This window comes from Diabrotica undecimpunctata, chromosome 1 (genome assembly GCF_040954645.1).
Source record: "Diabrotica undecimpunctata isolate CICGRU chromosome 1, icDiaUnde3, whole genome shotgun sequence".
NCBI classification, from domain to species: Eukaryota; Metazoa; Arthropoda; class Insecta; order Coleoptera; family Chrysomelidae; genus Diabrotica; species Diabrotica undecimpunctata.
Window position 1 is genome coordinate 46,405,892 of NC_092803.1, and position 18,839 is coordinate 46,424,730.

General features: G+C 33.5%; 1 protein-coding gene and 1 long non-coding RNA gene across 2 annotated transcripts; one reads left to right on the forward strand and one right to left on the reverse strand.

Moving 5' to 3' along the window:
• Positions 1–1,080: 1,080 nt before the first annotated feature.
• LOC140443684 (uncharacterized) lies at positions 1,081–7,513 on the reverse strand. The gene is made up of 2 exons (XM_072535096.1): positions 2,034–7,513; positions 1,081–1,210 (listed from the first exon to the last, which is right to left on the reverse strand). Exons 1-2 carry the CDS (start codon positions 7,511–7,513, stop codon positions 1,081–1,083), a joined length of 5,610 nt encoding a protein of 1,869 aa, XP_072391197.1.
• Positions 7,514–12,842: 5,329 nt separating this feature from the next.
• On the forward strand, positions 12,843–18,383 carry LOC140438858 (uncharacterized). The gene is made up of 4 exons (XR_011950582.1): positions 12,843–13,369; positions 13,623–13,803; positions 16,222–16,571; positions 17,985–18,383. It is a non-coding gene; the product is annotated as an uncharacterized lncRNA (long non-coding RNA).
• Positions 18,384–18,839: the final 456 nt, after the last annotated feature.

The following is an 18,839-nucleotide window of genomic DNA, read 5'->3' on the forward strand; positions in this document are numbered from 1 at the left end:
CTATATGTGGCTTCTTCTGTTCTAGTGTATTCGTATCAATGGAATCATCATGGTGGAAAGTAGAAAAAAGAATGACGTTTTTGTTTTTTTGCTCATGTATTTCACTACTAATAAATCATTCTGAAAACCAAATATACTAGATGGCACACTTGGATCTTTTGTAAAAAGTAGACGTGGCAGCAACTCCTTCTAGTTTTTTCGAACTGAAGTCAATCGGTGTTCAGATAAGAAGCGTATCATAAGGTTGTAGCTGGTAAACCAGTTATCAAAGTTTATATTACGACCAGTTTTACTTACTGGTATCATTAAAATAATAACGATGTTTCACCTGTGTTGTTCTGCTGGAAAGGTCCCTTGGGCTGATTACCGAAAAAAACCTCCATGTTTAACGTATAGAAACATCTAGCATCTACCAATGCAATAATTTTGAGGCCATACTTGGCCGACTTATTCGGAATATATTGGCGATAAGAGCATTTTCCCCGAAAAGATTCAAGCTTATCGTCGATGGCCAAATACTCACTTGATGAAAAATCAGCTTTCGAATTTGATACAAACTGACCAAATAACTCTCTAATCGGGAAAAGCTTATCTTGAAAAACCTTAGGTAGGCTAAGAGAAATCAAAATCTATATAGTTTTTGCCTTTCTAAAAATTATAACTCCAGAACGATACAAACCAACTAAATAAAGGCCAAATAAAGAACGTAATTCTTGACGATTTGTTTCTTTTACTTTATATTTATTGTTTTTCGAGTATGCTAAGGACTTTTGCTGAATCTTCTTGTTGGTGTAAATGACAATTTCACTGATCATATTATCAGTTATAAAATACTTCCAGCACTCTATTGGTGACTTGCCATTCCTATTGCATGATAACTGTGTACAATATTTTGTCTATTTGTCTTGACGTTGGGAAGAGTTATTATTGGAGTTTTGTACCACTTGGTCTTACTGTCTCTTTTAAGGTAATATAAAGAAAAATGCGCACCCTCTTCAAAGGATCCATTACCATTAGGTTCATCTGTCTGTGCACTTTAGGCTTCATCTGGTTCAGAATCCACGTAATTCTATCCAGCTTCTAATAGGTCTTTTCTAATTCAGAATCATCAACTTCAGATCCCGAGCTTATTACATTAGCGTCAAAGTCACATTCTTCATAGAGAGCTAAAAGCCTAGCTTGTTCTTTTTCCCAATCTTCCATTTTACACCTGTAATATAATTTTTGTTATATCAGTATTAATTATTATATAATAAGTAAATGAGTAAGGGCCATATTCACCAACAACAAATAAATCTGCAAATAGTTATTTGACGAATAAAAGACGAATAAGGCTATTTGTAGTTATTGAAATGAAATTGATAAAATTTATTTTACGCATAAAGTTAATCTTGGACTACCGGTTTATTCGTTGTTGGTGAATACGGCCCTAAGTAATAATAATTTGTTTTATTTATTCATACATATTATATCAAATAAGTTAATAAATTACTTAAAAATCCAAAAAAATAAACTCATCATTCACAAAAAAATATATCTCTTATTTGGTCTGGTGGTGTCAGGATCTGGATCATGTCTGGATCAACAGAAAGATGTTTGTTTGGGAATGTTTCCCAATGGATTTTTAAACACATTATATTACCTTTTTTCGTGTTTATTCAATTTTATGAATTAAAATAGATTACACAAATATAACTAACATTAAAATGCTGGAGTGTATTAGACTAAAATTGTATTGTCCTTATGTGTTGAAGTCTCTTTTTACACTGCCACCTGACCCCTCTTACATGTGTCGATTTTTTAGCAGTCATCTTCCTCGTCCTGGTGGCGCCCTTAACTGCCGCGAAGAATCCAGCGTCGGGTTCGCAGTTCTGCGGCCTACCCCCGTTTTAAAATAAAATAAATAAATATAGTTAGGACGGAGTCTTAACATACCGCCCCCTGTTGGAAGGTCCACCTTTCAACCCATTTTAACGTACATGAAACAAAATAATAAAAGTTCAGTTCATAAAACGAATAAAAAATGAGGTTACTTTACGTCAATGGGTAAAACACAAAGTTTGTTGACACCGCGTTTAAATTGTCCATTACTTGTACGCACTGTCGCCACTCTAACTACATTGTCTCTACCCGGATGAACATCAATCACACGACCCATCTGCCACTTGAGAGGTGGAAGATCATCCTCCTTGATAATGACCATATCGCCGATTTGCAATTGTCGGCTGCTTGAGGTACGCCATTTACTTCGTGTCTGAAGATGACTGAGATACTCTTTAGACCACTTATCCCAGAAGTGTTGAATGATTTGAGTGACGTGATGAAATCTGGAAATTCTAAATGGGTTGTGCTGTCGTAAGTCTTCTTGAGGTAAACATTTTAATGAGCAACCAATTAGAAAATGTCCAGGCGTAAGTACCTCCAGGTCCTCAGGATTTTCGGTTAGAGGTGTGAGAGGACGAGAATTGAGGCAAGACTCGATCTGTGTTATCACTGTGTTAAACTCATCATAACCCAACCGTTCATTTCCCATTACTCTACGTAAATGAAATTTAACACTTCGAACCCCTGCCTCCCAAATTCCACCAAAGTGTGGGGACCGTGGAGGGTTAAATGACCAAATTATATTAAAATTTGAGAAAAACTCTGTAAATTTCGTCTGATTCCCCGGATTTGTAAGAAATGAATGAAGATCATTAAAATGATTCCTTGCCCCAACAAAATTGGTCCCATTATCTGAGAAAAGATTCTGACACAAACCCCTTCGCGCTATAAACCTTTTAAAACAATTAATGAATGCTTCCGTACTTAAATCGAAAGCTAACTCTAAATGAATGGCCTTAACCGATAAGCAAACAAATATACATATGTAAGCCTTTACAAATGATTCTCCCCTAAGTCTACTAACCTTGATATCAAATGGCCCACAATAGTCTACCCCAGTATTGGTAAAGGGTTTAGAAGGTGTTATGCGTTCCACTGGTAAATCTCCCATTATAGGGTTTTGTGTCACTGGCTTTACCTTGAAACAAGTTATACATCTTCTTGTAACCTTCGACACTGTACGAAAACCTTGAATTGGCCAATATTTTAATCTTATTATTCCTAACAATAATTGAGGACCTGCATGCATATTTTTTAAGTGTTCTCCCCGAACAATTAGGTCAGTTAAATGATTATTATTGGGTAGAATTATCGGATGCCTTTGTTCATATGAAATATTCGCCCTTTCCAGGCGACCACCTAGTCTAATTAATCCGTGTTCATCAATGAACGGCCTTAATGAAATTAATTTACTATTTCCCTTAACAATTCCTGATGATTTTAACGTTTTTAATTCAGTCTCAAATGCTTCTGCTTGAACAAATTTAATTAAATGTATTGTTGCCTTATGAATTTCATCTGCTTGTAATGTCCCACTTAATTTTGTATTTGAAGGCTGACAGTTGTTTATGAATCTAAGACAATAAGCCCAAACCCTTTGAATCCTAGTAAAGTTAGAAAATTCATTAATCATTATCACAGAAACCGTTGAAGTACATGATAATACGGATTTCTTCTTCCTTTCGGGTATTTCTTGAATATTATTGACTACTGCTTCTGGCCATAGATTCGATTCGAGCTTAAGCCACTCTGGCCCTTCCCACCATAATTTACATTTCAATAATTGATCTGGATCAATTCCCCGGGATATTACGTCAGCTGGATTGTCCTTAGAAGAAATGTGCCTCCATGATGTCACTAAAGATAATTGTTGAATCTCAGCCACTCTATGTGAAACGAATGTTTGCCACTGACTGGGCTCCCCACGTATCCAAGATAATGAAATAGTCGAATCACAGAAAAATTGAACCTTATTTATTGACATTCCCATGGCTGCTTGAACTTGTTTGACCAACCTTGCACCCAGTAAGCATCCACACAATTCTAATCTAGGTAAAGACACCACTTTTAGTGGAGCTACCTTGCTCTTTGCGCAAAGCAGATTTACGTAATTATTTCCATTTGTATCTGTTGATTTTATGAATAAAACAGCCCCATAAGCCACTTCGGATGCATCTGTAAAACAATGAAGCTCTATTCCGACGTTGTTTGTACAAATTGCTTGACGACTAATACTGATCTTTCTAAGCTCATCTATTTGACTCCTGAAACGTACCCAAATTGTTTGTATATCCAGCGGAACAGACTCGTCCCATGTCAGATTTAATTTCCAAAGCTGCTGCATGATTAACTTTGCTCGAACAACAACTGGCCCAAGCAATCCCATTGGATCAAAAATACGCGCAATTGTTGACAAAATAATCCTTTTCGTTACTCTTGTTTGAGATTTATCAATATTGATGCTATACCGTAAGGTATCCTCGTTTGAGTTCCATAAAACTCCTAATGTGTTTGTGACGTCCTTATCCGAAAAATAGTGTTCAATATCTACACTTGAATCCCTCTCGTCGTTTAAGATTTCCTTTCGATTCGATACCCATTTTCTCAATGAGAATCCGCCCCCCTTGAGGATATCTGTAATTTTAGCCTTTAAATTTCGAACGTTTTCAATTGTATCACCACCTGTCAATAAATCATCGACATAAAAATCTTTTAATATTGTTTTGCTTGCTTCTGGATAGATGTCCAAATTGTCAAGAGCTGTTTGATGAAGACATCTAATTGATAGAAATGATGCGCAAGCTGTTCCGTATGTGACCGTATTCAGAACGTATGTCTGAATTGGTTCCTCCCTATTAAATCGCCATAAAATCCTTTGTAGATTTCTATGTTCTTGTTTCACTTGCACTTGCCTATACATCTTGGCAATATCTGCACCCATTACGACAGAATGCTTTCGAAACCTTAGAAGAATATCAAACAAATTGTCTTGTAGTTTAGGTCCTACCATTAATGTGTCGTTAAATGAAATACCAGTATCTGTAGACGCTGAACCATCGAAAACTACCCTTAATTTTGTGGTAATAGAATTTTGTTTGAATACTCCGTGATGTGGTAAGTAGTAACTATTCCCTCTCTGCATGGAAGGTGTTTCTTCTGAAGTTAATTTTGACATATGCCCCAAATCTATATATTCTCGAATAAATGCATGATACGACTCTCGTAATTCTTCATCCTTTTCTAACCTTCTTTCGAGCTGTTTGAATCGTTTTTCTGCCAAAAATGACGAGTTTCTTAACTGATTTATATTATCACGTAGCAACAAGTTCACTCTAAAACGTCCTTCTTCATTTTTTACTGTTGTTTGCTTGAAGATTCTTTCGCATTCTTGTTCCTCTTTGGTTGATTTGTGTTCCTCACTGAGTTCCTCCAACAACCAGAATTTTTCTATTTCTTTATGTATGGAACTGTTGACAGAAAAGTTGCAAGTATGTGCTTCGATTTTTGAAAAATATGACATGTTTTGCTGGGAAGTTATAGCTCCCGCTACCACCCATCCAAATTTCGTTTTTTGAACCGTCAAGTTAGTATTTTCTATACGCACTTGCCCCACGCATAAAAGTTGCCAAAAGACCGATGAACCTAAGATCATGTCTACCCTGGTAGATATACCAAAATGTTCGTCTGCAAGAGTTAATCTTTCCGGAATTTGAATTGATTTTAAATTGATATCAATGGCTGGGAGATTGCTAACAATGTCATTTATTACCAAAAATGAAGCCTTGAATGAATAATTATTAACCCTTGAATTGACCATAGCATCTACTGCATGTGTGATTTTAGTAGAACTCTGACCTATACCCTTAACCGAAATATCCATATGTTTTGGTGTTAACCCTAGTTTCTCAAAGAACTCCCGTGACATAAAATTGGATTGTGATCCTGAATCTAAAAGTACCCTTCCTTCATGTTTTATTCCATCTTTACCGGTGATATAAACAATCGCTGTGGAAAGCAAAACAACTGTTTCCGAATTTTGTCTTAAATTGTTGCCCATAAAGAGATGATTATTATTATCATTAACCAAATAACCCTGATTTTCATTTTCCCCTAGACTAACGGATGGAAATGCCCCAATATTTCCTTGCTCTTCTTGAGTTGTGTTACCTTGATTTATTTCCCTCCTAAAATTATTATTTGATGATGAATGCGTTGGATACCCTTGATAACGCGATTGATTTGAAACATTAGTGTCAGTTAAGTGATGGTCTAATTGTGCCCTTGAACCATCTTGTATATGATGAGAGTAGTTCCTATTATTTGCTCTTGATTCTAAATGATTCTCAACTCTTGGCGGTTGAGCTTGTGCCCTCGTGTAGTTTCCTGTAGCTGGTGTCCTTGAATTTGTGCGAAAAGATGAATCATGGAGGAGAGAATGATGTTTCCTCCCACATGATTTGCAACCTCCTAATTTACAGTCTGGAACCCCGTGCCCTAGCTGTAAACAATTCCAACATGATTTTGTTCTTTTGACTTCTTCCCGTTTTGCGCCTAATTGCAAATTGATAAATTTTCTACAAGTATATGCCTTGTGTCTTCCTTCGCAAAATTGACATTTATCCTCCACGGCTACAAATGATCTACTATTGCCTACCTTTACCCTGTGATCTGTACCTTTAAAACCCTGTTTGCTTGCCTCCATCACCTCCAGCATTTGACATTTTCTTTCCAAAAAACCTTGAAAATCCACCATTGTGGAGAATTTGTCATGTAATCCTTCCTTATGCCATTCTTTCCTTGTAATTGGGTCCAGCTTTTGCTCCAAAATATATATCAGCAGAATATCCCATTTTTCAACATCTTCCTCCAATGATATCAATGCTCGAAGATTCTTCCTTATCGTATCCAAAAAGTTCCTTAATTGCACTCCATCTTCTTTACCTAAATTTGGAAAATTATACAGTGAATCGATATGACTCATTGCAATCAACTTTTTGTTTTCATACCTAGATTTTAATAGGCTCCATGCTTCCTCGTAGTTTCTGTCTGAAACTTCCAGTGAACGTATAACACCTGCGGCTTCGCCTTTTAATGAATTCTTTAAATAATGGAAACGCTGAACATTTGTTAAGTTTTCGTTATTATGTATCAAAACATTGAATGTATTGTGAAACTCGAGCCACCCTGTATAAGACCCCTGATAACTAGGAATATCTATCGTAGGCAATTTGACGTTTCTATCTATGCGCGGAGATTGAGGAAAAGTTATATTTTGCGACGTCTCACCAGTTGAGACATTTCCACTAATATTTAATTCTCGTAATTTAACCTCCGCCCATGCTATTAACCTGAAATATTTTTCCTCGAAATCTGTACGTTCATTTTCAGCGTTCTCAGAGTCATCTAAAATTATTTCTATTTCGCTTTGAATGTCATTAAATTCCCTCCACAATTCCCGACACTTATCTAACCTGTCCGGTAATTGCGCACCCTGTTCTTTAATGTACTTATTTGTAAATGTTTCAAACCTAGATAATTGACCTTTAACCGTGGCCCTTTTTTTCTGCAATCTATTTAATTCATTTCGCAATTGTTCCCTATCTCCCCCATCTATCTCATGTACCGACATCGTTAAAATGTATAAACAAACTTAGAATGCAATATTAATAAATCAAATGTTTATGTGTTCCTGTTAAAACCTGAAATGTGAATATATTTTCTTACCCCTGTATGTTTTTACCTCAAAAAACCTATGAATAGCTGTTTTAATAATATTTTGATATTAGGTAATTAGCCACAGTAAAATGATCGTATTAAAATCTTAAAATGACTATTTTACTTTTAGATAACGAAACTGACGTAAAATAACTATTGTTTGTTTAAAAATGCCCTAATAATATTGTTAAATAATCATACTTCTCGTAATTGCGTTTATAATAAATTCAACACAGCAAAAACACAGAAAGTTAGGAAAGGAAATGTATGTAATTACTTTAAAATTGAGGTACTTACGATTTTTGCGATGTATTTGCTCATGTATGCATACAATTTAACTGTTACCTCGTGATGCCGGCTTTTTCTTCCAATTAATAATAACCAATCAAACCACGCTCTGCTACCAAATGTTTGGGAATGTTTCCCAATGGATTTTTAAACACATTATATTACCTTTTTTCGTGTTTATTCAATTTTATGAATTAAAATAGATTACACAAATATAACTAACATTAAAATGCTGGAGTGTATTAGACTAAAATTGTATTGTCCTTATGTGTTGAAGTCTCTTTTTACACTGCCACCTGACCCCTCTTACATGTGTCGATTTTTTAGCAGTCATCTTCCTCGTCCTGGTGGCGCCCTTAACTGCCGCGAAGAATCCAGCGTCGGGTTCGCAGTTCTGCGGCCTACCCCCGTTTTAAAATAAAATAAATAAATATAGTTAGGACGGAGTCTTAACAATGTTTACTCCTGTTTTATCGACTATGAGAAAGCATTCGGTACTATCAAACATGACAAACTCATAGAACTATTACATCTTACAGGACTTGACACTAAGGACATCCAGATTATAAAAAATCTGTATTGGAATCAAACAGCCCACATGAAGAATGGACATATGGTGAGTGAAAACGTTACCATTTCGAGAGGGGTTAGACAGGGATGTATTCTTTCGCCACTGCTGTTCAACCTGTACACGGAACAAATATTTCTAGAGGCACTGGAAGAGTACAACGAGGGCATCAAGATTAATGGCGTACCAATAAGTAATTTTCGATATGCAGATGATACTGTTACACTGGCCGATAACATCGAAGATTTACAGATGATGCTAAATAGAGTAAATACAACTGGCAACCAATTTGAACTGAAGATCAATAGAAAGAAAACTAAATTTATGGTGATCAGTAAAAAGAACATTCAACATATCGACCTGAATATTGAAGCCAAACGTATTGAAAGAGTACACCGATTTAAATATCTGGGATATACAGTAAATGATAAGTGGGAGCCAGACGTTGAGATTAAGATCCGAATTGTAATAGCAAGATCCAAATTCATCAAAATGGGAAAGCTCTTAAGCAACCGCCACCTAAGCGTTAACCTCCGATGGCGCGCCACGAAATGCTACGTACTCTCTACGCTACTTTACGGAGTTGAAGGGTGGACGTTAACAGCAGCAACTATAAAGAAGTTAGCGGCTCTAGAAATGTGGCTGTATTGACGTATCGACGCATACTGAGAATACCTTGGACAGACAGAGTGACCAACACAGAGGTATTAAGACGAATGGGTAAAGAAATGGAATTGTTAACAACTGTTAAAAGGAGGAAAGCGTCATACCTGGGCCATGTGTTCCGTAATGATAAGTACAGTCTGCTACAGCTTATCGTGGAAGGCAAGATTGAAGGTAGAAGAGGTTTAGGCAGAAAGAAGAAATCCTGGCTGAGAAATTTGAGAGAATGGTTTCAAATACCAGAAGCTGCGAACATAATACATGCGGCACAAAATAGAGAAACCCATCGTTTGATGGTCGCCAACCTTCGGTAGAAGACGGCACATAAAGAAGAAGAAGGTGTCAGATATTCGCCGCGATAGCGAAGTTAGAGTAGGTAGATAAAAATGGCGCTTAGATATTTGAACCAATGTGTCTATTAGACCATACCCGACTAACGCAGGGTTAAGGATGAAAAATGAAGACTTGTTTTAAAAATGGATGTTTGAAAAAATTGTGGTATAAAAATCAAAAACTCTGCGGAAGACTTCCAAAAATGCTTTCTGAACGATGTGGAAGCAAACCTAGAGAGCAGAATGAGACCTTGGAGAAGAATGACTATAAATAAGGATATAGAGAAGAATATTTTAAGACAAGCTGGTGCTTATCCAGAGCTGTAAAGCTATAAAAACGAGGAATAGTTATGTTTCTGCTAAAAGTAAAAGTAATTTACGGATGCATATTTCAAATTTATTTAGCCATTTAAAAGTGTTGTTTTCTTGTAGATAAATAATATATTTCAAAATATTGCAGATATTTAGATTTGATACGTCCCTCTTATTTATTTATTTTTTAACTTTTGTGGTAAATAACACTATTATTACACATTTTCATGCTTTTGTTCGTTAAAAAAATATATTTAACTCGATATTTTTTATATTTGAATATCTTTAACTACATATAATATCGCAGCCGTAGCTCAGTGGCTATCGTCTCTCTAGCTTATCAAGTTATAGAGCCTGGGTTCGATACCCGGAATCGACACCAGAAATTTTTTAATTTCTAATTTAACCCGTTATAGGTTATTGTTACATATTTGTACCACTTGCTGTTTTCCGTAACTTAATACTCGTAGATTGTTAAAATAAGCAAAATTCCGTTTGGAATAGCAAGGGCGACCACTCCACGTGATATTGTAGCTCTTATGACGAGCAATGACATTTCCTTGTAAAAGACTAAAATGACGCCATAAAGTGGTACAAATAAATACCACTAAAAGTTTATTAAAATAATGAGTTGTCATTGTTTTTCACTATTTTTAACGATTTAGTAGTAATAAATTGAATTAAAAGTGAATAATACAATGTTTTATTATAAAATTATAAGATACCCTACTGATTTTCATTGTTTTGCAATAGTTTCTTGTTAAATTGTTAAAAATATCTATTAGATGTTAGATTTTCAGTTTGTTACATGTCTGTTAATGGTGTAAATTAACCTTAATAGTTGTTGTCAAGATTGTTTTCTCAATAGAAAGAATATAATACTGTACAGTCCATCTAATTTACTTACCGTTGCACGTCATTATCATTGACAGAGTTCGAAGTTGACATAGTTGCCAAAGTATAAAAAAATCCTAAATCCATTTTAAATCAAATAGGTCACATAATTACTGCAAAAGTGGAAATACAACAAAACAAATTAATATTTAATGTGTATTATTGTGTATTTTTTTAAGTTAACATTAATAAAAATCTTGAAATATTATTTCTACGCGTATATAATAAAATATGTCTAGTGGCTGTAATGCCAGTGTACTCGGCAAAGTGATTCTAAAAAAGAACAGACCTACCGCCTAAATATTTCGTGTTGGTATCATGTGACCTCACGGGCTATAACTCGGATGACGTGCAACGGTAAGTAAATTAAATGAAGTATACTTCACAATGACATGTACAATTCGGATGCTGAGGGAGATTTCAATGCAGATGACAATATTCTACTTGCTCATCTGTCAAGCAATAGTAAGTCCAATCGATTAGCTTAGACGATAAAGGTAGTTTATCAGGGATGACTTCTTTGCACCATAAGATGATCAAATCAAGAAAAAACATCGAAAATACTTTAGAATCATCGGAAAGTAAAAAAGAACCTACTCTAACACAATTTACTTGAGGGCGATTATCCAGGTGCTTCAAACCTGGTCGTTCAATTACACTTGGTAGATCAAAGAAACATAAATTGGAATCTAGATATACTCCTTTTAACACAAAATGATTTCGTGATGTGGGAAAACATACCTATAAAAGGAACCAGAAGAAGATGCTGCATTTGTAGTACTAAACAGATGCAAAAACGTTCAGATATTCTTTGCGTAGGATCTGACGCAGCAATATGTCTCGAATGTTTTGCTCTTTTTTATCATTATTCCGGTCGAAAATTAAGATTTTTCGCTTGATACTTATAAAAATTTGTATTCTAAATATCGTTCAGTTTTTAAGACGTTCGATTTACTTTAGGTTCGTACCTTATAATTTAGTTGCTAACAAATGTTTATTTCATGTTTTGTTTATTCAAGGTTTATATTACTTTAAATAATTAAATAATAATAATATATTTCCTGTTTTCTTCCCAAAAAATAACGCTCCCTGAAACGGTATAAAAATGTACCACCAAACATTTACAACTTTTTTTGGTGACGCTCAGTGGTACACATATAATGTACTTCCACAAAACTATGATGCAAAATGATGCTGTGATTAACAATATTTTATATATTATATCTCCCAAAACTCAGTTATTACAAATAACACCATATTTGAAAGTCTCTTCTATTTTGCCCGTTAAAGATTTAACTGCGCCGCCACCGTGCCACGGACGGAACTTAACGTAATCTGTGCCGGCTATTTTTTTTATACGTGCCTAAGTAGTGATTAACGATGTTATTAACCCTAAAGTTACTGAATATACACCATAGATAAATAATATTGGAATATACACCTGATTATAATATATCTGTCAATCTGTCTAATAATGTATAGTACCTACCTACCTATCAATAACCCTGAGTTACTGAGCGTGAATCTCTAACCCGTGTTTTGTTCCTACCTCTCTAGTTAAGGTAGTTGAGTTACCATTACCTAGCCATCCCTTGCTTCTGAAGAAGCTACATACCTATCTGTACAAGTGTAGCGAAACGTTGAGGGACCCACGTGTTAAACTTGTAAATAGTAGGTCACATTATTATGTTTCTTTTGAAAACGAGCTTTTATTGCATCTATATTCCGTACCTTGTGGGGCGATAGGTCTCCGTTGGATTGGACTATTTCACAAAGCCAAATATACCGACTTACTCTAACTTGAAGAAAAATAATTGTTTGTTAACCATTCACAAAAAAAAATTGTTTGATCAATCAAAACGCTCTTTTTCGCATAATACTTGACAGGTAAAGAGTTAAATTTTTTAATAAACGGAGTTTGTGTGATTTTTTAATACAAACTATAAAGGGTAATTTGGAGCAATTTTATCAAATACTGATGCAAAACGTTCCAGTTATTTTACTGTATACTTAAAATTTTAAAATTTTGCTGGAGGTGCCGGGTGATAAAAATACATATGTTGATTTCGCACACATTAATGTTACCAAGTTTCTATTTTAGTTCTTCAAACTGTCGCATGTGGCGTGATAGCGGCAACAAGCAACAATCACTAATGTCAATATGTCAATGTCAAAAATGTAACTTTTGATATTTTATTTAAATGAATTTTCTATAAGTTTTGCTTTTACATCACTGAATTCAATCATTTTTAAAATATCAATAATCATTTAATGCCAATTATTTTTTGGAGAAATGGAAGAATGTGTAGAAAGCCAAAGCAGGTACTCTCTAAGAAATATTATACTGAAATCAAAGAATATAGACGCTTAAGCGTCTATATTCTTTGCTGAAATGTAGTATGAACTGGACCCCAAAAATAAGGGTGACACATGGATGCTATTGTTCTAATTTCAATTAGGCAGAACTATACACTTATAATGAAAACAGGTAAGCAGTCTGCAAATTTGTATGATGTGTAGGTTATAAACTACTGAAGGTCAACTTATGGAAAACAGTGTTTAGATTAGAAGGATAATGTAGAAAGCCAATGAAGATGAATTCACATTAACTCTCGTACCGAATAATAATATAGGATCCGAAATCCTAATGAGTTGGATAGTCAATGTCCCAAGGTCCCAATTTAGATCAAGTGGATCTATAAGAGAAAACAAGGTGAGCTTTTTAAAAAATTTTGGACATTTGATTAGTTTAATCCTATCTTTATGAAATAAATAAACATAAAAATAAATGTAATTTATACTACATAAATTTCATTTCCATTTAGTATTGATAGTCTGAATGATCATTTTATAATTTAGTTCTTACAAAATTGTTGAATTTTGTATTATTTAAGTGTACCATTTTTCTTTCTACAATTTACAATTTATTGAATATGGAAATTTCATTAATATAAACACATTTTTAGAGATACCAAAAAAATGTAAGTGGCCAAGCATTGAGTCTGAAATATGATTACTAACAATACTAAGTTTGTCGCCAATGCTCCAATTGGATTAATTGATTCCTCAAATTATGAAATAGAACATACATACTAAAGAGATGAAGAGAATTGTTGCTAAAAACTGAAAGTTTGACTAAATATTCAGGTTAGTATCAAAGTCTATCAGAAAATAAACAGGAGAGGTGATAATAATCATTTGATTACTTTTGACAGAAAAAACTTTTTATTTGTGTGTCTACTTCTGAATCATTGCCATTGTAAAAAAATTAAGCCATTTGGCTATAATTTCTGATTTGAAAGTAAGCAACCAAAATATTAATAATATCATTTTTTTAAGATAAAAATGAAGATATTGCTAATGTTTAACACACTTCTGATTAATTAGGTAACTCATTGAACTTACAGAATGGTGTTCTATTGAAAACAACCTACCTACCAACCTCTAACCTTCTGTTTTAAATTTAGTTTATCTTATGTTGTGACTGAAGACTGACTGTATCAGAATAATAGTGACCTGATTGATTACTACTCTCAATTTTTTTTAAAATATGTTCTTTGTCCTGTTTTAGTTTCTTAATAAGCATAAAAACTTATATTTTAGATAATTAGGATTTTGTAAAATAAATTCTGTTTTAGCTTTTAATTTAAACCTAGAAAATTCTAACACTAACCTAAAAAATATTTGTTTTTATGAAAAGGACTTCTGAAGTGTGTAATAATGGGAATTGCTTATGCATTGATGCAATCATATTTAAATAAGAGAATTCAAGTAATATGACGTGTCCAATAGTAAGCTGGGCTAGCTATTTTAGACTGGTTCAGTGTGAGTATACCTTAATGTATAATTCTTGGGCATCTTCTATTTTAGTTATTTACTAAGGATCTACTCCATTATGAGAACAATAGCTATATTTCCTTTTTTTAATTACACTATAAGGCTAGTATCTCTGTTAGTACCTTTTGTAAATACCAAGGACACAGTATTTATACAATTTGTTTACTTAAGTAAAAGGAATTAAACCAATGTAGATAGTTTATTCTCTCCAGATCCAACCTTAAAACTCATTAATGTCAGTCAGTGTTAAATCTTTGCTGATATAACGGATACTCATTTTGGCAATTTAACTACTATTATCATGATGTTGCATGATTTGTTGTAAAGTAATTGTCTCTGTGCTGGGATCTTCTTCTTTTTTACAATTCAGGTGTGAGTTCATCAATACACTTACCTACAGGAGCAGGGGATAGCATATACACCACAAGAAGAAAGATGCATTGGTAGGTCATGGAAAAAGGTAGAAATCCAGAAAAAAATGTAGGTCACAAAATGTTTGTGATACTTACTGTGTGAAGGATCTAGTTTATTTTATCTGTGATAGCAGATATATGTGAGAAATACCCCATATGTAAGAGGAGTAGGATCAGAATTATATGCACATGGATGTATAAGAAGATTTAGCTATTGATATCTGCCTTCTATATATTCGATACTTTACAAAAAATATAATAAACAAAATCCTTTGAAAAGAAGCCACAAGTTTTGGATGATCCACAAAAATTTCTTACTGCCTACTAACCACCTCCCTCTTCTTGTGCTTTATATTCTATTCTATGTTTCAAGTTTACATATTTAAAATTGATTGGTTTTTCAAAATATGTACTTTAGAGCATCGAAGTTGCATTAAATGTGATCTTTTGTATCCTTGTAAAGTATCATAATACTGTCAAAATACAAAACACCACAAGAAATCCAGGAAATGATAGTGTAACTCTTACCATGGAAGTCATGGAATTTCATTTAAGAATCCTTGCTACTTAACAGATGCAGAAAAGCATATTTGAACTGTCAATGATCTCATCATTGTTATTGTGCACATTATAACAAAATAAGGGTCTTATAGAAATAGATTCTACAAAATTAAGCAAATAATATAATAATTATACTATTAATTACAATAATTATTTATAATAATAGTAATTATTATTATTGTATAAAAAAACTTTGGGGAAACTTAAAAGGAGATTTGAGCAGAGCAGAGTAGGCATTTAATAAATAAATTTCATATTTCTTCTTTAGAATAAACAACAAGTGTTAACTTTTTTAGTAGGTAGAATTTAAAAACTTAGTTACCAGTCAGATGTAATATTGTTGACTCAGAATACATCTGACCAGTGGTGAAGCATCGTTACGTTATGCTGAGAGAGATTTAGGTATACCAATGTCATCTATTTAGCGAATTTATAAAAAAATATAAATTCCATTTCTACTTTTACATGCCAGATTAAAGTTTTAACGAAAGACAGAAAGAGATATATAGAATATTAGATAGTCTGATGAACCAAAATTCACAACAAACAGAATGTTTAAGTAATAGGTACAATTCGCATTACTGGAGTGAAGTAATTAACAGCATTTTCAGGAACAATGAGAGTTTAATGTCTCTTGTACAATTAGAGACAACAAGGTTGTTGCTCTCTTCACTTTTATGATGGTAACTTAAACGGTTAGAAATTGCAATTAAATAATTTTTTAGTTTTTATTTTCTAATAAATACCTTTTTAGGTGAAAGATATCCCATTATATCAAAAGAATTAAAAACCAATTATTTAGATGGTTTATAACCGCAAGAATTTGGAAAACTATTTTTTCTTCGCGATTGAGCTCCTCTTCATTGTTCCAAAATGGTAAAAAAGAATTTAGATAAGACATTTGAAGATAGGTGGATAGCGAACAATGGTCCTTTCCAGTGGCCCCCTCTAGCACCAAAGATAACACCTCTAGATTTTCTTTATATTGGGTTAGTTAAAAAATGAAGAATATTCCCATTCCCTTACAACAAAGGAAGATTATAAAGAAACGGAGGCGTGATGAAAAGGCTATATAAATACTTGAAAGTTCAAGGACAAAATTTTGTAAGTTGTTATAATGTATGGATGTGGAATTAAACAAAAAAAAATTATAACTTACTACTATTGTTGGGAATTACACACAATTTAAGTGTAAAATAAGTTTATGATTCCCAACAAAATAGTAAATAGCATTAAGATGCCAATAGAAAATAGCTTTCAGAAGAGTAAAAAAATTTGTGCACTGCACTTTTTTAACTTCCTGGTAAAAACAACCAAAATGTGTTAAATTTTTAAGTATCCTCATAACGATGTTACAGATAGGTCTTGGTTGATCTGGATACCTTATCAAAAATAAATCATCTAGTAAATGAAAAGTAAATTTAGGTAATCTTCGTTGTTTATTTCTAAACGAGTCATTTCTATCACTTTGAAAAATTGCCAGTAACCAGAAATAACCACAATTATGCCATCTTCACAACCTGCTAAAATAAAACAATAAATATCTTACCTTTAACATTAAACCAATGATCGCCAAAAAGTATTAACTTTAGGTATAGGGAACCCTAATACTATTTGAAAGACAATTGACTTCCTTTTTTACTAAAATTATAAAGTAAAGGGTGTTTCACTTAAAATTATTGACTTACTGTGGCTTGAAGTTTAGAGAAATGGCATATAATTTGTGAAAATCCTGTATTTATAAATTTGATTTCGAAGTAAATTACTAAAAGAATGTTACCTATTCTTTGGGAGCAAAAGTTTTCTTGACAGTATCTTTGTAAATGGATGAGCTATTAACTTTAAAAAGTTTGTCTCTATCTGTCAAAATTTTAGAAAAAAGATGAATAACATAAAAAATATGAAGTTTTGACCTATGATACCTTATAAAAATTTTGTCTACAATTTTACGTAGAATCTAAAAATGCAATAATATACAGGTTGTTCTATTTAAAATAAAAAGTTTTTGTTCATTTCTGGTATAACCGAAAGTCTGTCATGTCAGCATATCTGTTAAAATATTTTATAACCTGTAATTCCCATAAACCAATTTTCATAAATATCGTGTAAGTAGTTTCTGATATACAGATACTGTAAGCTCATCATGAAACATCCTTCAGAGCTGATGGGCGTTTTACACAGAGCTGACATTTTTTTTATGAGAAGACTTTGATATTATCTATTTCATTTAGGAAAAGCTTTCTTATGTCGACGATTTTAAACAAGGTATCAACAAATTTCATATTATTGCCAATGGCGTTTGACTGAGGTAAAGCAAACTTTTTGGTGTTTTTTCAGCTTTATTATGCTGGTATTTGTGGGATTAACTAAAAGGTAATTGAAGAGAGAGGCAGACAGACAAATGTAAGGTTGAGAATAATAAAAAAAGCACTGACAATAAGGATATAAATCTCTGAAACTATTTTCAAAGTTATGTGAAATACTTATTGAACTATAATTTACATTTTGTTTTTGTAGCCTAAAAGCAACTACTCTTCCTGAAGTTAGTATAATATATGGAGTTTATGGACAGTTGTACAACTTATTCAGACAATTTGAATCCACCTCCGGAAATACTTCACATCAATTGACCCAATACCGAAGAGTATTGGGTTACCCTTGATATCAGCGATATTTTAAAATGTATTTTGAAGTGAAATATAAAAATGTTAATAGTTTTAAGAAATATTTATATCAAAGATTTTATTTTATATTATTTTTATAAAAAGGAAAATAATTATGAATTGTATACGTCTATAACAATATGTTAGAATTGATTTTTATTTTTCTGGTGCAGTACGCTATGAAGTGTGTAGATGTTTATGCTGGTTGGAAGATGCACAAGATCCTTCTGTTCAAATATTGTACTGACGTAAGGAAATTCGCATCAGTTTCTTATGTCTCTAGACCACGAGTGTTGGTGACTTGGCCCACTTCTACCTTCAATTTTGCCCATTAATATGATATTGAAGAGATAATATTTGTCACTTCTTAGAATGTGGTCAATTATAAGGCTTTCTACTGTTTAATGATGTTTAGTATCTTTCTTTGGTTTGTGAAGATTGTGGTGGAAAATGGTGTGATGGTGGATGTAACGACTGGGGTCCCGCAGGGCTCCGTCCTGGGTCCGACGTTGTGGAACCTAGCATATGACGGGGTCTTAAACTGCGAATTTGAGGAGGGTGTGACCCCCTTCGCATTCACGGACGACCTTGCTATGCTGGTGGCGGCACGGAACAGGGAGGAACTCTTGCTTCGGATTACGCATGCGTGTGTCCTAGTTGGGGATTAGATGAGTGAGCATGATCTTTCTCTCGCGGAGGATAAGACGGA

Excerpts from the sequence above, each read along its gene's own strand:
- LOC140443684 (XM_072535096.1), bottom strand. The coding sequence starts at position 7,513 with ATGTCGGTACATGAGATAGATGGGGGAGATAGGGAACAATTGCGAAAT. Across the intron at positions 1,211-2,033 it reads GTTTTACCCATTGACGTAAA|GTGTAAAATGGAAGATTGGG; the intron begins GTAACCTCATTT and ends ATTATATTACAG.